Below are 24,036 nucleotides of genomic sequence, written 5' to 3'. Positions count from 1 at the left end.
ACAGGAAAAAATTCTGATCACATTAGCAACAATGTTGTTCTGATTATAAGCCAAAAAGGAAACCAAAGAAGCCTGTGCATCAAGCTTATCATTTTGCCAAACAATTTGCTAGTATTTCAGCCAAATGAAGCAAATGTAATATTCCATTACTTTCTACTTCACCTCCAGCATGGGTTTTCAATTTCTGGTCAGACAAGCTGTGGTACGAGTGTGTGAAAATACAGCTGAGTGCTATAAACAGTAAAGTCCCAGTAAATCCAAGTAAATGTAGGCACTCTTGGAATGACACTTCAATCAGATTATAAAAAAGGATGAAAAAACGTAATGATAAAAATAACAGAAATATACAACTTTTCATTTATCTGGTATAAAAAAGTTTATATAACTATAAAATTGTTAAGTCTGAGTTTAAAAAAGCTGGATTTGCTGGGATCGGAATGCTTCAAAGTCCTCAGGAATGGTATCTGTAAAACAAAAACAACAGGAAACTGAGTTAATATTAATTGAATATTGTTCATTGAACATTGCTTGTAGTCAGCTGTGATCAAGATCAGACTTATGTTGAAGATTTTTTGTTAATGTTCACATAAAAATGCTGTTAGCAGCCAATTTTACTTTTATAATCTGACAAATGACTGAGTGAACTGAGTTGAAAACACTGACCACAGCATTCTCCTGAATACGATTGAAAATTATGCTGGCAATAGCGGCAATGCATTGGCATGGTTTACATCGTATTTATCTGACCAAATCTAATTTGTAACTGTAAAGAGGTGTCAAACTGATCATGAGTACAGTACGGAGTGCCACAGGGCTCAGTGTTTGGACCTCTGCTTTTTATTCTGTGCTTGCTATCTCTTGGAGCTAAAATCAAGATGCATAGAGTTAGTTTTCACTGCTATGTTGATGATACTTAGCTGTATATTTCTTCAAGGCCTGTTGAAACACAACATCTCAGCAAAATTAAAGAATTCAAAGCTGATATCAAAAACCGCAGGTGCATTATTTTCAAATAATTCAAAGGACCGGAGTCAATTATTCCGCTTATACCACGGTTACCACAAACATTGCTCTGGTGCCTATTTTTAAGACATTTGAAAAGTTAGGTGTGCGGTTTACAGAAAAATAATCAACACCCATAGAACATTTCTCAGCCAATCAGAATGCAGCATTCAACAAACCCGTGGTATAATGCAAAGTTAATTAATGCTTTCATGACATCTAGACTAGATCATTGCAATTCCCTAATGGGTGGCTGTCCTGCAGGTTTAATACAGACACTTCAGCTTGTCCAAAATGCAGCAACCAGAGATCTCACAAGAAAAAAAAGTACAACCACATTAGCCCGTTTCTGTCAACCTGGATTAGTTACCTATTAAACATTGTAATAACTTTAAAATGTTGCTAATGAATGATTTAGCTCTGCATTACCTGGGCAAACTTATATTACATTATGGTCCTTCACATTCACCACAATCACAAAAGTCTGGCCAGCTGATAAAACCTAGAATTTCAAAATCAAGCGCGTTCATTTTCCTTTCTAGCACCCAAACTTTGGAATAGTTTTTCCAGCATTGTCCGGGAGGCAGACACACTGTCATTTCATCTATATTAAAGACCCAACTCCTTAGAATTGCATACACTCAGTCCTTTGGTTGTACGATTCAAATCCTTTAACTGGGGGCACTTCCCATGAAAACAGATGTAATTGTTACATCACAGTGTCAACTGTTATACTGCTGTAAGTCTGTTTGTCTGTCTTTTCTCTGAGGTCTGCTGTTCCAGTGCCAGTCAGATGCTAATCCTTGTGCCAACTTACAACTATAGCTGTATCCTGGATCACTAAGAAGCAACTGGAGTAATAAAAGACCTTTGACTTTAACCATTGATTGAATTGTATAACGAATATTTATATAACAGGATTAACCTTAGATATTTGCTATCAAATAAATCATGCATAGTATATGGTATTGGTGGATTCATCAGAAGAACTGACCATTGCATCTGTAGCGCAGGTTGGCCCAGATGATGTTCTCCTGTGAGAAGCAGAAAACTCCCAGTCTACCACCCCTCATGGTTGTGTCAATGATAATTCCCGTGTCTGCCACCATCTGTGTGCCTTCATAGAACCGAACTCTGCATGACACAGAGAGCAATTACTTGACAATACTCTTCTAAGGAACAAAAGAGTGATTTGTGGATGCAACAATGTCATTTTGGTTATACCTTATGTAGCCTTCCTGGGGTCTGTGCTGCAGAAACCAACGGTAGGAGGTCTTATCCTTCCAGCCAACATTTCTGGCATCTTTCCACAAAAGTTTCACCTGGTCGGTTGAGTCTCCTGTGTGCCAGAGTGAGTTGCGGAGGTTCTCTCCGGGACCCGTATTAGATTTTACGGCCTACCAACAAAGTAAAGACACTGACATTGCATTGTCTGCTAAAGAACAGCATAAGCCGGTAGTTGTGTTTTGGGACCTTGTAGAAAAAACCTGTTTAAACACATATATTGGATAGTACGGTCAACTAACACCTGTAGCTGTATGGTTTATTGCTGCATCTCAGACCAAATAATGACCAGTCTGGACCAGCTAGAAACCTGCTACCATATTTTAAACCTTTAGTGGGATTTAAGGGAGCAATAAACAAATGCAGATCACACCTTCAACTGGATTCCAGGCTCAGCCACGGCCCGGAAAGGATTGGCTTGCCAATAGATCTGTTCCACCTGCTTCCACATCACCACATAGAAACTGGAGCTGTCCTGATAGCCAAAGATGAAGCCTGCATAGTCATCATCCGTCTCAGTATTCACATGAAATGTCCCTTCAAAGTCCACGCCATTGAATGCGGTGTAGCCTTTGAGAATAACCAGAAAGCAATGAGCTTGAAATCTTCTCTGGTTAGCACAATGTTTACCTGTGATGTAGTATCTTACCCACAGCCAGCCCAGGGTCACTGTTCATGGTCTGAACAATCTCTCTTCCCTGTTGAAAATGATACATATTGCTTCAGGTTATGTAGACTTTGAGGGAAACCAAACATACTCTTTTAGAAAGGCTGACCTGATTGAGCACAACCCAGTTTGGATCAATTTGTGCATCGCCTTCTGGATCCAGAACCACAGTCTGATAAGTTCTAAAGTCAGTGAGAGTGACCTCGGCATTCTCAGGGCAAACGTCAATGACATCGCTATATGTGTCATTGTCAAAGTCGTTCTCACAAACATTGCCAATTCCGTCACCTGCCAATGAATAGGCAAAAAAATATCCAGACAATTGGGATTAGACAGATGACAAAGCTGAAGATCAAAGCTGGTATATAAGTCCATCTTCACCAGGAAAGTGTTGTTGGTTCAAATAATTAATAATTGAGACATCAGCATTTTATGTCAGAGATCAACCTCTAAAACACCACACATGCTGGTCAACAACAGTGCCATCTGTTTGTGTTAAGAAAGGTTTCTAAGTATAAAATCCTGACCATCAAAGTCCTCCTGTAGAGGGTTCGGGACCAGACGGCAGTTGTCTGGACCAGGTGGAAGAAGGTCAGGAATGCCATCGTTGTCATCATCCTCATCACATTCATCCCCTATTCCGTCCTTGTCTGTGTCCAGCTGGGAACTGTTGATAACCGCTGGACAGTTGTCTCGAGAATCCTGATGACCATCTCCATCACTAAGGACAGAAACCCAACATGCGTTCAGACATTTTAATCAGAAATGTGACAGTCATCAGCTGAAGATTTGTGATAAGTACCTGTCTTTGTTGGTGTCACAAGGATCGCCGATCAAATCATTGTCCACATCCATCTGTGACCCAGAGAACAATTATTATGATGCATGTAGTAGGAGAACTTCATTTAAAGAGTGTAGAGTGTTATTCTGACCTGATCAGGGTTCCGGATATAAGGACAACTGTCGCAAGCATCACCAACATTATCACCATCTCGATCTTTCTGGTCACGGTTTGGTACCTTTTTGCAGTTGTCCTTATCGTTTTTGATTCCTGGGAAGCAAACCCAAGTTCTCTGAATCAGTGCAAAACACATAATAATATTCAATAGAGGAATATTAAAATCTTACCATCCCCATCAATATCATCATCACATTCATCACCATCCCCATCACCGTCAGTGTCCTTCTGGTCGTTGTTTTTGACCAGACGGCAGTTATCGCAAGCGTCTCCGTAATCATCCTGGTCAATATTCTTCTGATTCACATTGGGGACGAGGACACAATTGTCCTACCAGAGAAAACAGCAGTATGTGAAGTGGTGAACACAGATTTCATTTTACCATGAAGGTATCCCAGCAAGCAACCTTGTGTTTAAAGACGTATAATAGCATCCAAACACAGCCAAGGCGTCTAGGCTAAAACAGGGTAAAGTTTGGGCTGTCAGAGATAATTTTATACGTCTAACCATAGCTAAAAAATACATGAATACTGTAGGTTACTCAATAGCTGGAATGAAGTGGGTTACTTATAGCTGAACTATATAAAGTTACCCTAGACGGTGAAATGACTGCTACTGTTTTCTGGGATTGTTAATATTTTTAAACATTTTTCACCAAAATTTAGTAGCAAAATTAATAAATGAACAGATCCTGTGCAGACCTCTGTGTTCAGGAACCCATCTCCATCTGCATCATCATCACATGCATCACCAATGTTGTCTCTGTCTGCGTCCTCTTGACCAGAGTTTGGAACGGTGAGACAGTTGTCCTACAAAACCATTTTTTAAACGTCATTAAGGTTTGTTCTATGATGTTTGCTACATTTTTGATGATTAAGATGTTTATTTCCTTATACCTTTGCACAGTTTCTCTCTGCACAGTTTAACTTTTCATCGGGAAAGCCATCGATATCAGTGTCTGCTCCACACAAGTATCCATTCCCAGCCCATCCAACTCCACACTGAAACAGAGCAGCTCAGCTGTATTAATCAAACCCATATACTGTAGTAGTTTGCATGTGTAAATCAGCTGATTCTTATCGACCTACCACACATTCGATCTGTCCATCGCGGTGAACGACGCATTCTGCGCTGGCGTGGCAGGGGTTTGCCTGTCCGTTGCCACAAGCACGCTCTGGTTTACAGCCACTTACCTGATCCCCAATAAAACCAGGTTTACAGCGACCACAGCGGAAAGAGCCCTGATGTAAACACACATTGTTTTACAAGTTAGAATTTGTATGATTATATCTATCAGTTTGTCTGTCTATCTATCTATTCTATATGTATGTATATATGAGCATGTATAAGAAGAATATAGTGCAAAAGTCTTGGGCTGTGTCCGAAATTGCATACTATGATAGTAGGTACTGAATTAGATGAAGTGCCTACTCATCGCCTGTTAAAACAATATGTACTATATAGTATAAATGAAGAGTTTGGTTCCAAAACCCGATAAACGGCATTTTTGAAAAATCAATATTTTTTCAGGTCAGTAGTTAAAAGTAAATTCTTAATTTTACGCAAAATCCAATATCCACCGTGTTATTCTGTCATCTTTTCTCTCTTTTTTCCCAAAATGCGATAAACGCCACTCCTTCTTTTTTACAGAACGCAATAAATCCGCTCCAGATATTACAGCGCACCATTCACGCAATGTAAACAAACAATGGCGGCTCGCTGAGTACACAGAGTCCTAGTTCTCCTCATCTACTTTGTACTTGGTGATCAACAAACAAAATAAAATAATACTTTAATTGCCTTGATAAACCTGTGATGTTTTTCTGTGACGGGAAAGAAACGTAAGCCATCAACATCTAAAAATTTTCGCGAGAGGCACTCGGGAGACGGGTGCTTGTTCTCCCGACAGCATCATGCTAACACATTGACCCCAGAGGATCTTATGAATAACTTTACATTATTTTACTCAAAGTCAACGAAAATCGAGCAGAACCAAAACATTTTACAGGTGATCGCTGTGAAAAATGCTAAGCGACGACGTCAAGTTAACCGCATCAATGACAGTGTTCTTAATATGACAAAGTAAGTGTTTTTATTAATGCCATTAATGCTTATTTTTTAATCAGTGTGTACAACTTTTCAACTAAATTAATATAAAATGGCAAAGATGAATGCACATTTGATTGAATAGATTTCTAGCATTTTGACACATTTTGTGGAAAAAATAATTCGTTTTTATAATAAATCTTTGAAAATCAAGTTATGGATTTGATTTTTTAATGTTTTTATAACCTAAAGATGCTATGTGAAAGTTTGTAACAGAAAATAGTGGTTTTCATCTTGTCACTTTCTTGGTATAGAAAATACGTTTTTACTGAAATTTGTCAAAATGGATTTATTGCGTTTTGGAACCAAACTCTTCAAATATGGATAACATGAATGAATTCTGATGTACTACATCCACCATGTTGATTCATCATGTGACATACGTCGTCATAACAATAAGTTAGTCATTAACTGGAATGACGAATGATGTATTGCATTTGAATAGTGCCGAGTTACAGCTTTCGGGCATTTTTAATAAAACAACGTCCCTACCCCTTCTTCTTCTCCTCTTCTGGGGGATGATGGGATAGCAGAGTCTCCATCAAATTAACACTTCGGGATCTTGCCAGAAGTAGTAGGTCGTCCGGGTACAATTCGCCTACCCTTTTTCGAATACTATGAATTCAGACATACTACTAGCCTCGCCTACTGCTTTTCGCCTACTATATAGTATGGAAGTAGGCAGTTTTGGGCGCAGCCCATGACCATTACATCTTTACTAAAACCAAAAGCTGATGGTGGTGGCCTAAGACTTTTGCACAATACTGTGTATACCATAATGGGTTACTCACGGGTGTGTTGATGCAGTTGGAGTTCTCCACACAACCTCCATTTGAGTTCTCACACTCATTAATGTCAGAGCAGACCTGCACATATGAATAACCATTTTAACAATTTTATCCATTGTCTGTGGGCATTGAAAGATTTGCATACAAAAACAATACCTGTTTGTTGGCAGATGCATAGGCGAGCCCTACCCCCTGTACCTGGGGTCCCATGTAACCAGCAGGACATGGGCCACAGCGGAAACCAGGCGATGTGTTTATGCATCTCACACCCATGTGACACGGTGTTACAGCACACTACACACAACAACAATTCAACCATAGAGACAGATGTTACAAATTTGAAATAGTGTTTACTAATAAGGAATATGTGTAATGTTGAATTTCCAACAGTTCAAATCCCATATAAACGCTAATGACGCGCATGCAGCCGTCTCACCTCATCAACATCTGTACATTTAGATCCAGTTCCAGTCATGCCATCTGGACACGTGCCGCACCTAAATCCACCGGGTGTTATAATGCATTCAACACCAGGGTGACAGGGGTTGGGATTGCATGCATTCTGTGGTTCTACCGGCCGCATACCTGCAGGGGAACATGACAAAAAATTCCCAAATAAGATGATAAAGTCTTCTTTATGAATATGATATGAGGTTAAGCATAGAATTCCTCACCACAGGCTTCACCCTCCATACCAGTGTTCTTCAGAAAAACTATTTCTTGTATCTATAGGAAGAATTAGAGTTTAATAGTTTTTAAAGAAGATAAAATGATAAAAGACTACGGCTCTCCTCCATGCTTGCTATAAATATTTCAACCTTAAATTTATTTTAAAACATTAACCCCCGATTTCACAGAAATGGCTTAAGGCTAGTCGTAGACTAAAACCCATGTTTATGCTGTCTCAACTGAAAATAACTTGCACTGACTGATGTTAAAATATGCCAGTGCCATTGATTTGTCTCAAGATACACACCAGTAATGTCTTTTTCTTAAGCATTTTTATAAAAGACATCTTAAATTAGCTAAGCGAAATCAGGCCTAGATGTTGTCAGCCATTTGTAAACAAATTTTTAGTAGTATCTGGACTAATATCATGTTTTTAGGCCATTAATGCTTTGATTTTTAACATGTACAATAGAAATATGGTACAAAAAAGGTACAAATGCTGTCACTGGGGCAGTACCCTTTCAAAAATGTAGCCTATATCTTTGTATGTCTCTTGTCTCAGGTCTGTACTTAAATGGGCCTTTTAAAGCAGGGGTGACCTACCCTGTTCTTGGAAATCTACCCTCCTGCATATTTTAGTTTCAAACCAGCTTCAACACACCTGACTCAAATTTTTAGGTAGCCCTGAAATGCTTGATTGCCAGGTTCAGGTGTGTTTGATTGGGGTTGAAGCTGAACTCTGCAGGACAGTAGCCGTGTGTCTCAGGCTCTGTTTACACGTACATGGTTATTTTTAAAAACTGAGAGATTTACCTTCGTTTGTGCCCCTCGTTTACACGCAAACGGAGAACTCGCCTCTGAAACCGATTGTTTCTAAAAACTCCGGCCAGAGTGGAGATCTTCAAAATCTTCGGTTGCACGGTTGCATGTAAAGTGAGACAAACGGATGTTTAAGCAGGCAACGTCACAGAGTATGCGCCAGAGCTCGCACCTACGTCAAAAGTGCGACCCATGTTTACATGTGACTGCTACTCTGAATGCTTCCAAGATCACATTTATGTTCGTGCAAACTCGTTTCGTGTGCTTGTATTTGCAAATACAGCTGCTCCATTATGTCGAGGAGCAGAGATGAGTGCTCGGAGGTCAGCAATCTTGCGCGTGTTTGACTTCATGCGGCGCTGCAAGAACCGACAAATGGATGATGTCAAAGTACCGCGAGAGAGATTCGAAATTAGACCTCTACGTATGATTCCTCAACTCGCTCTCGCGGTACTTTGACGTCATCGATCACCTACTGCAACAACTCCTCCCTCCAACATGAAGAACCAGTTCGCGTCACCACCAGCGCTGCCGGTGATTGGCGTACGTGGGCTTGAGCGTCTCTTGGCGGCATATATGCGCAGGTACGTGTGGGTGAACACTTTTCTGTAAACTGACATGTGTGCACGGTATTGTTTTTGAGGCCGGAGAGGTTGAAATGTCCGTTTATGAAAATAACCGCCCACGTGTAAACATAGCCTCAATTCGTTCCCTAGCTCCCGAGGTCGTGAATCAGTATATCGTGTACACAGGTTCGGGCACTGGTAAGGACCCTAGCTCACTTCACATTGGGACAATGTTCACTTATTTTTCTGTCACGTGGCTGCTTAAGCGCATTGTAATCACTCACAGCTGTTACTCATTAACAACCGGCAAAACCAACATCTCTCAGACTTAATTTTAAAAACAGTACGTTGTGAAAAATGCTGTCATTATTCTCTTACATATCTGTGCATAAAATTGGAGGCATATAATTACATTTTTCATGTAATAAATATATTTACAATTTTAAATAAATATTATTATTTTAAATATTGAGTAGATTGTGGTCCCTTACTGTGTAGCAATGTGTGTTTATATTTACAATTAAAACAAACATTTGTCTTTATAAAAGTTCTGTAACATTTCATAAAGTTTATTGAGTTGGATCACGTGATGTTCGGTTGGCGAGCTTCAGAAAAGGTCACGTGATTTCCGGTTAGGGAACATAGGGAACATCGATGCTCACTGGTTTTTGCGTTGCATTGTGGGAATTTTTAGGGAGCGACCGTTCCAGTGCACTGAACGGATTTTGCGATTGAGACAGCCCTTAAAATGGCTGACTCCCTGATCAGTGCCCTGACTACTGAACAAGGGAGCTGATTGAGACACACGGTAGATCTCCAGGAACAGGGTTTGTCACCACTGTTTTAAAGGGTACTGTCCCAGTGACAACTTATATTAGTATATCAGAGGTAGATTTGGCACCAAATGTATACATGGCTGTACCTAAATTGGCCTTTTAAAGGGTACTGCCCCAGTGGTAACTTATATTAGTACCTCAAAGGTACACATTGGTACCAAATGTATAGATGTCTGTAACTAAATGGACCTTTTAAAAGATTACTGTCCCAGTGACAATTTATATTAGTATATCAAAGGTACATATTGGTACCAAATGTAAACACGTCTGTAACTAAATGGACTTTTTAAAAGGTTACGGTCCCAGTGACAATTTATGTTAGTACCTCAAAGGTACATGTTGGTACCAAATGTAAACACGTCTGTAACTAAATGGACTTTTTAAAAGGTTACGGTCCCAGTCACAATTTATGTTAGTACCTCAAAGGTACATATTGGTACCAAATGTAAACACGTCTGTAACTAAATGGACTTTTTAAAAGGTTACGGTCCAAGTGACAATTTATGTTAATACCTCAAAGGTACATATTGGTACCAAATGTACATATTAGTACCAAATGTATAACTAAATGGACTTTTTAAAAGGTTACGGTCCCAGTGACAATTTATGTTAGTACCTCAAAGGTACATATTGGTACCAAATGTACATATTAGTACCAAATGTATAACTAAATGGACTTTTTAAAAGGTTACGGTCCCAGTGACAATTTATGTTAGTACCTCAAAGGTACATATTGGTACCAAATGTACATATTAGTACCAAATGTATAACTAAATGGACTTTTTAAAAGGTTACGGTCCCAGTGACAATTTATGTTAGTACCTCAAAGGTACATATTGGTACCAAATGTACATATTAGTACCAAATGTATAACTAAATGGACTTTTTAAAAGGTTACGGTCCCAGTGACAATTTATGTTAGTACCTCAAAGGTACATATTGGTACCAAATGTACATATTAGTACCAAATGTATAACTAAATGGACTTTTTAAAAGGTTACGGTCCCAGTGACAATTTATGTTAGTACCTCAAAGGTACATATTGGTACCAAAGGTACATATTGGTACCAAATGTAAACACGTCTGTAACTAAATGGACTTTTTAAAAGGTTACGGTCCAAGTGACAATTTATGTTAATACCTCAAAGGTACATATTGGTACCAAATGTATACATGTTTGTACCTAAATGGAGCTTTTAAAAGGTTACGGTCCCAGTGACAATTTATGTTAGTACCTCAAAGGTACATATTGGTACCAAAGGTACATATTGGTACCAAATGTACATATTAGTACCAAATGTATAACTAAATGGACTTTTTAAAAGGTTACAGTCCCAGTGACAATTTATGTTAGTACCTCAAAGGTACATATTGGTACCAAATGTACATATTAGTACCAAATGTATAACTAAATGGACTTTTTAAAAGGTTACGGTCCCAGTGACAATTTATGTTAGTACCTCAAAGGTACATATTGGTACCAAATGTACATATTAGTACCAAATGTATAACTAAATGGACTTTTTAAAAGGTTACGGTCCCAGTGACAATTTATGTTAGTACCTCAAAGGTACATATTGGTACCAAATGTAAACACGTCTGTAACTAAATGGAGAGGTTGAAATGTCCGTTTATGAAAATAACCGCCCACGTGTAAACATAGCCTCAATTCGTTCCCTAGCTCCCGAGGTCGTGAATCAGTATATCGTGTACACAGGTTCGGGCACTGGTAAGGACCCTAGCTCACTTCACATTGGGACAATGTTCACTTATTTTTCTGTCACGTGGCTGCTTAAGCGCATTGTAATCACTCACAGCTGTTACTCATTAACAACCGGCAAAACCAACATCTCTCAGACTTAATTTTAAAAACAGTACGTTGTGAAAAATGCTGTCATTATTCTCTTACATATCTGTGCATAAAATTGGAGGCATATAATTACATTTTTCATGTAATAAATATATTTACAATTTTAAATAAATATTATTATTTTAAATATTGAGTAGATTGTGGTCCCTTACTGTGTAGCAATGTGTGTTTATATTTACAATTAAAACAAACATTTGTCTTTATAAAAGTTCTGTAACATTTCATAAAGTTTATTGAGTTGGATCACGTGATGTTCGGTTGGCGAGCTTCAGAAAAGGTCACGTGATTTCCGGTTAGGGAACATAGGGAACATCGATGCTCACTGGTTTTTGCGTTGCATTGTGGGAATTTTTAGGGAGCGACCGTTCCAGTGCACTGAACGGATTTTGCGATTGAGACAGCCCTTAAAATGGCTGACTCCCTGATCAGTGCCCTGACTACTGAACAAGGGAGCTGATTGAGACACACGGTAGATCTCCAGGAACAGGGTTTGTCACCACTGTTTTAAAGGGTACTGTCCCAGTGACAACTTATATTAGTATATCAGAGGTAGATTTGGCACCAAATGTATACATGGCTGTACCTAAATTGGCCTTTTAAAGGGTACTGCCCCAGTGGTAACTTATATTAGTACCTCAAAGGTACACATTGGTACCAAATGTATAGATGTCTGTAACTAAATGGACCTTTTAAAAGATTACTGTCCCAGTGACAATTTATATTAGTATATCAAAGGTACATATTGGTACCAAATGTAAACACGTCTGTAACTAAATGGACTTTTTAAAAGGTTACGGTCCCAGTGACAATTTATGTTAGTACCTCAAAGGTACATGTTGGTACCAAATGTAAACACGTCTGTAACTAAATGGACTTTTTAAAAGGTTACGGTCCCAGTCACAATTTATGTTAGTACCTCAAAGGTACATATTGGTACCAAATGTAAACACGTCTGTAACTAAATGGACTTTTTAAAAGGTTACGGTCCCAGTGACAATTTATGTTAGTACCTCAAAGGTACATATTGGTACCAAATGTAAACACGTCTGTAACTAAATGGACTTTTTAAAAGGTTACGGTCCCAGTGACAATTTATGTTAGTACCTCAAAGGTACATATTGGTACCAAATGTAAACACGTCTGTAACTAAATTGACTTTTTAAAAGGTTATGGTCCCAGTCACAATTTATGTTAGTACCTCAAAGGTACATATTGGTACAAAATGTAAACACGTCTGTAACTAAATTGACTATTTAAAAGGTTATGGTCCCAGTGACAATTTATGTTAGTACCTCAAAGGTACATATTGGTACCAAATGTAAACACGTCTGTAACTAAATGGACTTTTTAAAAGGTTACGGTCCCAGTGACAATTTATGTTAGTACCTCAAAGGTACATGTTGGTACCAAATGTAAACACGTCTGTAACTAAATGGACTTTTTAAAAGGTTACGGTCCCAGTTACAATTGGTGTTAGTACCTCAAAGGTACATATTGGTACCAAATGTAAACATGTCTGTAACTAAATGGACTTTTTAAAAGGTTACTGTCCCAGTTACAATTTATGTTAGTACCTCAAAGGTACATATTGGTACCAAATGTAAACACGTCTGTAACTAAATGGACTTTTTAAAAGGTTACGTTCCCAGTTACAATTTATGTTAGTACCTCAAAGGTACATATTGGTACCAAATGTAAACACGTCTGTAACTAAATTGACTTTTTAAAAGGTTATGGTCCCAGTCACAATTTATGTTAGTACCTCAAAGGTACATATTGGTACAAAATGTAAACACGTCTGTAACTAAATTGACTATTTAAAAGGTTATGGTCCCAGTCACAATTTATGTTAGTACCTCAAAGGTACATATTGGTACCAAATGTAAACACGTCTGTAACTAAATTGACTTTTTAAAAGGTTACGGTCCCAGTCACAATTTATGTTAGTACCTCAAAGGTACATGTTGGTACCAAATGTAAACACGTCTGTAACTAAATGAACTTTTAAAAAGGTTACGGTCCAAGTGACAATTTGTGTTAGTACCTCAAATGTACATATTGGTACCAAATGTAAACACGTCTGTAACTAAATGGACTTTTTAAAAGGTTACGGTCCAAGTGACAATTTATGTTAGTACCTCAAAGGTACATATTGGTACCAAATGTACATATTAGTACCAAATGTATAACTAAATGGACTTTTTAAAAGGTTACGGTCCCAGTGACAATTTATGTTAGTACCTCAAAGGTACATATTGGTACCAAATGTACATATTAGTACCAAATGTATAACTAAATGGACTTTTTAAAAGGTTACGGTCCCAGTGACAATTTATGTTAGTACCTCAAAGGTACATATTGGTACCAAATGTACATATTAGTACCAAATGTATAACTAAATGGACTTTTTAAAAGGTTACGGTCCCAGTGACAATTTATGTTAGTACCTCAAAGGTACATATTGGTACCAAATGTACATATTAGTACCAAATGTATAACTAAATGGACTTTTTAAAAGGTTACGGTCCCAGTGACAATTTATGTTAGTACCTCAAAGGTACATATTGGTACCAAATGTATACATGTTTGTACCTAAATGGAGCTTTTAAAAGGTTACGGTCCCAGTGACAATTTATGTTAGTACCTCAAAGGTACATATTGGTACCAAAGGTACATATTGGTACCAAATGTAAACACGTCTGTAACTAAATGGACTTTTTAAAAGGTTACGGTCCCAGTTACAATTTGTGTTAGTACCTCAAAGGTACATATTGGTACCAAATGTATACATGTTTGTACCTAAATGGACCTTTTAAAAGGTTACGGTCCCAGTGACAATTTATGTTAGTACCTCAAAGGTACATATTGGTACCAAAGGTACATATTGGTACCAAATGTACATATTAGTACCAAATGTATAACTAAATGGACTTTTTAAAAGGTTACAGTCCCAGTGACAATTTATGTTAGTACCTCAAAGGTACATATTGGTACCAAATGTACATATTAGTACCAAATGTATAACTAAATGGACTTTTTAAAAGGTTACGGTCCCAGTGACAATTTATGTTAGTACCTCAAAGGTACATATTGGTACCAAATGTACATATTAGTACCAAATGTATAACTAAATGGACTTTTTAAAAGGTTACGGTCCCAGTGACAATTTATGTTAGTACCTCAAAGGTACATATTGGTACCAAATGTAAACACGTCTGTAACTAAATGGAGAGGTTGAAATGTCCGTTTATGAAAATAACCGCCCACGTGTAAACATAGCCTCAATTCGTTCCCTAGCTCCCGAGGTCGTGAATCAGTATATCGTGTACACAGGTTCGGGCACTGGTAAGGACCCTAGCTCACTTCACATTGGGACAATGTTCACTTATTTTTCTGTCACGTGGCTGCTTAAGCGCATTGTAATCACTCACAGCTGTTACTCATTAACAACCGGCAAAACCAACATCTCTCAGACTTAATTTTAAAAACAGTACGTTGTGAAAAATGCTGTCATTATTCTCTTACATATCTGTGCATAAAATTGGAGGCATATAATTACATTTTTCATGTAATAAATATATTTACAATTTTAAATAAATATTATTATTTTAAATATTGAGTAGATTGTGGTCCCTTACTGTGTAGCAATGTGTGTTTATATTTACAATTAAAACAAACATTTGTCTTTATAAAAGTTCTGTAACATTTCATAAAGTTTATTGAGTTGGATCACGTGATGTTCGGTTGGCGAGCTTCAGAAAAGGTCACGTGATTTCCGGTTAGGGAACATAGGGAACATCGATGCTCACTGGTTTTTGCGTTGCATTGTGGGAATTTTTAGGGAACGACCGTTCCAGTGCACTGAACGGATTTTGCGATTGAGACAGCCCTTAAAATGGCTGACTCCCTGATCAGTGCCCTGACTACTGAACAAGGGAGCTGATTGAGACACACGGTAGATCTCCAGGAACAGGGTTTGTCACCACTGTTTTAAAGGGTACTGTCCCAGTGACAACTTATATTAGTATATCAGAGGTAGATTTGGCACCAAATGTATACATGGCTGTACCTAAATTGGCCTTTTAAAGGGTACTGCCCCAGTGGTAACTTATATTAGTACCTCAAAGGTACACATTGGTACCAAATGTATAGATGTCTGTAACTAAATGGACCTTTTAAAAGATTACTGTCCCAGTGACAATTTATATTAGTATATCAAAGGTACATATTGGCACCAAATGTATATGTGTCTGTACCTAAATGGACCTTTTAAAAGATTACTGTCCCAGTGACAATTTATGTTAATACCTCAAATGTACATATTGGTACCAAATGTAAACACGTCTGTAACTAAATGGACTTTTTAAAAGGTTACGGTCCCAGTGACAATTTATGTTAGTACCTCAAAGGTACATATTGGTACCAAATGTAAACACGTCTGTAACTAAATGGACTTTTTAAAAGGTTACGGTCCCAGTGACAATTTATGTTAGTACCTCAAAGGTACATGTTGGTACCAAATGTAAACACGTCTGTAACTAAATGGACTTTTTAAAAGGTTACGGTCCCAGTCACAATTTATGTTAGTACCTCAAAGGTACATATTGGTACCAAATGTAAACACGTCTGTAACTAAATGGACTTTTTAAAAGGTTACGGTCCCAGTGACAATTTATGTTAGTACCTCAAAGGTACATGTTGGTACCAAATGTAAACACGTCTGTAACTAAATGGACTTTTTAAAAGGTTACGGTCCCAGTGACAATTTATGTTAGTACCTCAAAGGTACATATTGGTACCAAATGTAAACACGTCTGTAACTAAATGGACTTTTTAAAAGGTTACGGTCCCAGTGACAATTTATGTTAGTACCTCAAAGGTACATGTTGGTACCAAATGTAAACACGTCTGTAACTAAATGGACTTTTTAAAAGGTTACGGTCCCAGTCACAATTTATGTTAGTACCTCAAAGGTACATATTGGTACCAAATGTAAACACGTCTGTAACTAAATGGACTTTTTAAAAGGTTACGGTCCCAGTCACAATTTATGTTAGTACCTCAAAGGTACATATTGGTACCAAATGTAAACACGTCTGTAACTAAATGGACTTTTTAAAAGGTTACGGTCCCAGTGACAATTTATGTTAGTACCTCAAAGGTACATATTGGTACCAAATGTAAACACGTCTGTAACTAAATTGACTTTTTAAAAGGTTATGGTCCCAGTCACAATTTATGTTAGTACCTCAAAGGTACATATTGGTACCAAATGTAAACACGTCTGTAACTAAATGGACTTTTTAAAAGGTTACGGTCCCAGTCACAATTTATGTTAGTACCTCAAAGGTACATGTTGGTACCAAATGTAAACACGTCTGTAACTAAATAGACTTTTTAAAAGGTTACGGTCCCAGTGACAATTTATGTTAGTACCTCAAAGGTACATATTGGTACCAAATGTAAACACGTCTGTAACTAAATGGACTTTTTAAAAGGTTACGGTCCCAGTGACAATTTATGTTAGTACCTCAAAGGTACATATTGGTACCAAATGTAAACACGTCTGTAACTAAATTGACTTTTTAAAAGGTTATGGTCCCAGTCACAATTTATGTTAGTACCTCAAAGGTACATATTGGTACCAAATGTAAACACGTCTGTAACTAAATTGACTTTTTAAAAGGTTATGGTCCCAGTCACAATTTATGTTAGTACCTCAAAGGTACATATTGGTACCAAATGTAAACACGTCTGTAACTAAATGGACTTTTTAAAAGGTTACGGTCCCAGTCACAATTTATGTTAGTACCTCAAAGGTACATGTTGGTACCAAATGTAAACACGTCTGTAACTAAATGGACTTTTTAAAAGGTTACGGTCCCAGTGACAATTTATGTTAGTACCTCAAAGGTACATATTGGTACCAAATGTAAACACGTCTGTAACTAAATGGACTTTTTAAAAGGTTACGGTCCAAGTGACAATTTATGTTAATACCTCAAAGGTACATATTGGTACCAAATGTAAACACGTCTGTAACTAAATGGACTTTTTAAAAGGTTACGGTCCAAGTGACAATTTATGTTAATACCTCAAAGGTACATATTGGTACCAAATGTACATATTAGTACCAAATGTATAACTAAATGGACTTTTTAAAAGGTTACGGTCCCAGTGACAATTTATGTTAGTACCTCAAAGGTACATATTGGTACCAAATGTACATATTAGTACCAAATGTATAACTAAATGGACTTTTTAAAAGGTTACGGTCCCAGTGACAATTTATGTTAGTACCTCAAAGGTACATATTGGTACCAAATGTAAACACGTCTGTAACTAAATGGACTTTTTAAAAGGTTACGGTCCAAGTGACAATTTATGTTAATACCTCAAAGGTACATATTGGTACCAAACGTATACATGTTTGTACCTAAATGGAGCTTTTAAAAGGTTACGGTCCCAGTGACAATTTATGTTAGTACCTCAAAGGTACATATTGGTACCAAATGTACATATTAGTACCAAATGTATAACTAAATGGACTTTTTAAAAGGTTACAGTCCCAGTGACAATTTATGTTAGTACCTCAAAGGTACATATTGGTACCAAATGTACATATTAGTACCAAATGTATAACTAAATGGACTTTTTAAAAGGTTACGGTCCAAGTGACAATTTATGTTAGTACCTCAAAGGTACATATTGGTACCAAATGTACATATTAGTACCAAATGTATAACTAAATGGACTTTTTAAAAGGTTACGGTCCCAGTGACAATTTATGTTAGTACCTCAAAGGTACATATTGGTACCAAATGTAAACACGTCTGTAACTAAATGGACTTTTTAAAAGGTTACGGTCCCAGTGACAATTTATGTTAATACCTCAAAGGTACATATTGGTACCAAATGTAAACACGTCTGTAACTAAATGGACTTTTTAAAAGGTTACGGTCCAAGTGACAATTTATGTTAATACCTCAAAGGTACATATTGGTACCAAATGTATACATGTTTGTACCTAAATGGAGCTTTTAAAAGGTTACGGTCCCAGTGACAATTTATGTTAGTACCTCAAAGGTACATATTGGTACCAAATGTACATATTAGTACCAAATGTATAACTAAATGGACTTTTTAAAAGGTTACAGTCCCAGTGACAATTTATGTTAGTACCTCAAAGGTACATATTGGTACCAAATGTACATATTAGTACCAAATGTATAACTAAATGGACTTTTTAAAAGGTTACAGTCCCAGTGACAATTTATGTTAGTACCTCAAAGGTACATATTGGTACCAAATGTACATATTAGTACCAAATGTATAACTAAATGGACTTTTTAAAAGGTTACGGTCCCAGTGACAATTTATGTTAGTACCTCAAAGGTACATATTGGTACCAAATGTACATATTAGTACCAAATGTATAACTAAATGGACTTTTTAAAAGGTTACAGTCCCAGTGACAATTTATGTTAGTACCTCAAAGGTACATATTGGTACCAAATGTACATATTAGTACCAAATGTATAACTAAATGGACTTTTTAAAAGGTTACGGTCCCAGTGACAATTTATGTTAGTACCTCAAAGGTACATATTGGTACCAAATGTAAACACGTCTGTAACTAAATGGACTTTTTAAAAGGTTACGGTCCAAGTGACAATTTATGTTAATACCTCAAAGGTACATATTGGTACCAAATGTAAACACGTCTGTAACTAAATGGACTTTTTAAAAGGTTACAGTCCAAGTGATAATTTATGTTAATACCTCAAAGGTACATATTGGTACCAAATGTATACATGTTTGTACCTAAATGGAGCTTTTAAAAGGTTACGGTCCCAGTGACAATTTATGTTAGTACCTCAAAGGTACATATTGGTACCAAATGTACATATTAGTACCAAATGTATAACTAAATGGACTTTTTAAAAGGTTACAGTCCCAGTGACAATTTATGTTAGTACCTCAAAGGTACATATTGGTACCAAATGTAAACATGTCTGTAACTAAATTGACTTTTTAAAAGGTTACTGTCCTAGTGACAATTTATGTTAGTACCTCAAAGGTACATATTGGTACCAAATGTACATATTAGTACCAAATGTATAACTAAATGGACTTTTTAAAAGGTTACAGTCCCAACACCTCAAAGGTACATATTGGTACCAAATGTAAACACGTCTGTAACTAAATTGACTTTTTAAAAGGTTACTGTCCCAGTCACAATTTATGTTAATACCTCAAAGGTACATATTGGTACCAAATGTATACACGTCTGTAACTAAATGGACTTTTTAAAAGGTTACTCTCCCAGTCACAATTTATGTTAATACCTCAAAGGTACATATTGGTACCAAATGTATACATGTTTGTACCTAAATGGACCTTTTAAAAGGTTACGGTCCCCGTGACAATTTATGTTAATACGTCAAAGGTACATATTGATACCAAATGTAAACACGTCTGTAACTAAATGGACTTTTTAAAAGGTTACGGTCCCAGTGACAATTTATGTTAATACCCCAAAGGTACATATTGGTACCAAATGTAAACACGTCTGTAACTAAATGGACTTTTTAAAAGGTTACTGTCCCAGTCACAATTTATGTTAGTACCTCAAAGGTACATATTGGCACCTAAATGGTACATATTAGTACCGTACTGTCCCAGGGTACTGTGAAAGCTTTTGTACCTTTCTTTTTAAGAGGGTTATTCAATGTTTCAAATGTTTCAATACCACAGAAAATGTTTATAGCATTTATTATTCGGTGTGTTGCATTACCTGTTGCTTTAGTAACTCTTTGATTTCAGAAAGCTCTTGGTTTGTGCTTTTAATCTGTTTGATAATCTCCCCATCTGTTGTAAAGAAGAATTTAGTTAAAAGGAGCATTTCGTAATCTTGATCTATATGTAAAGCACATATATAGAAATGTTGCATCATGTATTCATCATTTGGTAAATAAGAACTGTGAACTTTAGCAGATTTCGGAAATGTGATTTTTCATACAATGACTATGAAAGCATGCTTTTGCTTTTATTGTATGAAAATAAGCAAACTGGAGATTCTACTAAACCTCTCTGTTTCACAGAAAAATAAGAGGCTTGATACAACATGACAGATTTTTTTATTTTGGGGTGAACTATCCCTTTAAGAGTGCATTAACAGTAAACTACATAAGCAAGAACAACAGGGAAATTCCATTATAAATGTGTATGAAGCTCAAACTATAATGTTTTTCCCAGCAGTTCCTCTGGATCATTTTCAGCACCTGACATTTATGATCTGTGTTACAGTCATGCAACAGGCACTTTATTTATATTTATGAAGTCTGAGTTCATTATAAATACTGAGTGATTGTGCATGAGGTTCTACCCAGACTACAACTAATACTTAATTCCTGTATTTAAACATGAAAACAACATCAAGATATAATATTTCATTCAGCTTCATCTCTTGGGTACACATGCTTTTATGACAGCAGAGGGGGTAAACTGTTTCTGGTGTGATTTATGAGCTTGTTTTTTTAACCACAGAGCACTGGATCAGCAACACTTAAATGGACCCTAGACTTTTTATTTCCTTTGAATTAATGTTGAGTAAGTTTTTGTTAATGATTGTATTACATTTAAGCAAAAGAACAATCCAGAACATAAAGCTAATGGGGCTTCTGTCAGAGGTCTCTCTCCCTGGAGGGGGGCTTGAATAAACAGAAAGGAAATGTGCTCAATCCATTAGCGATATCAATGTTTTCCATACGCATACCAGGCATAAATTCAACTTATCAGTTATTAATCTTGCCTGGTGGGCCACTAAATATGTTGATCTTTATCCTGCAATTGCTCTGAAAATAGAAGTTTGAAATCTGTTTTGCAGTATAGCCCTTTAACATCCATACAACCTTTCTGTTTTACAACATTTTCTTTGTAGTGAAAAACATTCTACACACTATTAAAGGTATGAAAGCTTCAATTTAAATGTTTTTGGAGAACCAATAATATTCTTCTAGAATCTAAAAAAAGGTGCTTTGCGATGCCATCGAAGAACTATTTTCTGCTGAATGGTTCCATAAAGAACCTTAAACATCTGAAGAGTCTTCCTGTTCTTTACAGCAAAAAAGGGTTTTACAGACTATTAAAGGGTCATCTAAGAAGATCAAAAACATTGCAATACAGCATAATACTTAGTACTTAATGAATAGTAACTTAATTTGAAGTAGTACACAATGTTTTATGTAAGGAATAATTGACGATGGACCATTGAATTATTCGTAAATAATGCACACCCAAGTAATGCAGCATGATGCAAAGCAGATTATATTTTCAAATATATTATTTTAAAATAAAAATTCAAAGTCAATTATTCTGCTTATGCCACTGTTACCACACTGTAAAAAATTGTTTGCTGCCTTAAATTTTAATTTTTTTATGTTGACTAGAGCTGAGTTGTTATAACTACAGATGAGTTGACATGACTGGTAAATCTGTGTTGATTCAACAAAAATTTAAGGCAGCAAAGAATTTTTACAGTGCAGACATTGCTCTGGTGGTTATTTTAAGACATTTGCAGGTCAGGTTTGCGTTTATTGTAAAATAATGCATACTTGTGGAACATTTATCAACCAATCAGAATAAAGCTTTCAACAGCCCTCACTGTAAAAAATTAGCTGTAAATATGCAGCTGGTGGCCAGTAACTTACTGTAGAAGATAAAGACTGAAAATGTTTAATGCTCATTTAACATTGAACAAACTGTTGCCAGTACACTAAAAAAAATGATTCATTGAATTTAATCAATTTTTTAAGGTAAGTGGTTGCAATCAATTTATTTAAGCTACATTTAAACAAAAAAGATTAGTAACGTAAAATAAAATATAAAACTTTTGTTTAAATGTAGCTTAAATAAATTGATTGCAACCACTTACCTTAAAAAAATTGATTAAATTCAATTAATCATTTTTTTCAGTGTAAATAACATAAATGTAAAATCTACAGTAAGTTACTGGCAGCTAGTTCCCAGTAATACCCAGTAATACTGTAATTTCTACAGGAATTTTTTACAGTGTAAGTATATATGCATATCCTAGCTTTAAATCCAGAGATAAAGCTATAAATAAATTATAATTATATAATTTATTAAAGTTATGTTAATGTGTGATTTTTAGACCTGGAAAAACATGTTACAAAAGTCATGACAATTTTTTTATAGCATAATCTAATTTGCACACAATTTTACACTGTAAAAAGTGAAAGCTGCTTTACTTAAAAAACTTCAATTGGTAAAAAATGTATAAACTTAAATTTTCTCACTTTAAGTATAAAATTTAAGGTGAAAAACCGTTTAGGCGTTTTCAATTGAAGTAATACAAAAACTTAATTTTTTAAAAAAAACTTTAAAAACTTTACTTTTTACAGTGTAGTCACAATATTCAAATGTGTAAAGTTTGTAATATAAATGCTAAACTGTAAGAAAGGATGTGTTAATTGTTTTGTGTTATCCTTTTTAACACATTATTTGTCATTTCATGTTTAAATAAATAAAAGGGACCTCACAAGATGTGTTAAAACAAAAATAACACAGAGATGTGTTAAGTTAAGGACAACACAATGTTTTAATAATATTTTCTCATTTTATGCTCAAAGTTATTTGTGACAGGAAAAGTCATGAAAAAGTAAAAGCTGACGTTGTATAAACTCTTAATGTGTGAATAATGAAAGTGAATGCATCTCATATGGACTCACCTCTGGATATTCCTTGAGCAGAAACCAGAAGAGTGTGCAAGCAGAAGCCACAGCTGAACAACAGAGTCCACAGCATGTTTAATGTCTGAGGATCTGAATGTGTCTGTGTGTGTCTTCAGTCTCTGCTGCTTTTATACAGCGTCTCTGACGTCATCTGCAGTCTGACTCTTCACACATCACACCTTTCACCGCAGTCCAAACTGAGATTAAAGCCACGCACACACCAAACACAACTAAGTTGGGGTTTGCTATAATTAGAAAGTAATAAAAATAAATCATTGTTTACTACTTTATATAATTATGTTTTACAGCAGTTTTAGTTTTCACCAGTGAGTCACTTTGGGAAAAAAGTATCTTGCAGATGTGTAGCCTAAATGTAAATGAAAAAACATTCCCTGATCAAATATACAGAAAGCACAGTACAATAATAACCTGTGTGCCCTTAGCATAAACCTACTAGACTGAGAAAGTCTTTTCCAGTTTGGTGTGCAATATGCATCAGACAGATGGCAAACTGACTGTGGGCGGCCTGTGGTTGAAACTATGTAATGACCAACAGTGTTAAACAAATCAAAAATCAAATGTCCTTTGCCTACATTACAGCTCTGCACACTTTGGCTATTTTCCCATGCAACCAACTTTATGAGGTACTTCCTGTACACTTTTATTTAGGTCAATATTATAGATTATAACAATTATACTGTGCTTGATTCTGACC

At 36.2% G+C, this 24,036-nt stretch overlaps 1 protein-coding gene across 1 annotated transcript; it reads right to left on the bottom strand.

Annotated features, from left to right (window-relative positions):
* Nucleotides 1-266: 266 nt before the first annotated feature.
* comp (cartilage oligomeric matrix protein) lies at nucleotides 267-23,471 on the bottom strand. The gene is made up of 19 exons (XM_055183613.2): nucleotides 23,319-23,471; nucleotides 20,363-20,436; nucleotides 7,480-7,531; nucleotides 7,242-7,390; nucleotides 6,962-7,099; nucleotides 6,809-6,883; nucleotides 5,000-5,152; nucleotides 4,808-4,912; nucleotides 4,613-4,720; nucleotides 4,082-4,241; nucleotides 3,886-4,004; nucleotides 3,756-3,808; nucleotides 3,481-3,674; nucleotides 3,063-3,241; nucleotides 2,936-2,984; nucleotides 2,660-2,856; nucleotides 2,227-2,399; nucleotides 1,997-2,136; nucleotides 267-464 (listed from the first exon to the last, which is right to left on the bottom strand). Exons 1-19 carry the CDS (start codon nucleotides 23,392-23,394, stop codon nucleotides 409-411), a joined length of 2,250 nt encoding a protein of 749 aa, XP_055039588.2. The 5' UTR covers nucleotides 23,395-23,471; the 3' UTR covers nucleotides 267-408.
* Between the last annotated feature and the right edge of the window lie 565 nt (nucleotides 23,472-24,036).

Source organism: Misgurnus anguillicaudatus, chromosome 14, assembly GCF_027580225.2.
Source record: "Misgurnus anguillicaudatus chromosome 14, ASM2758022v2, whole genome shotgun sequence".
NCBI classification, from domain to species: Eukaryota; Metazoa; Chordata; class Actinopteri; order Cypriniformes; family Cobitidae; genus Misgurnus; species Misgurnus anguillicaudatus.
The sequence above is the reverse complement of the archived record's forward strand: the minus strand, read 5'-3'. Positions and strand labels throughout refer to the sequence as shown.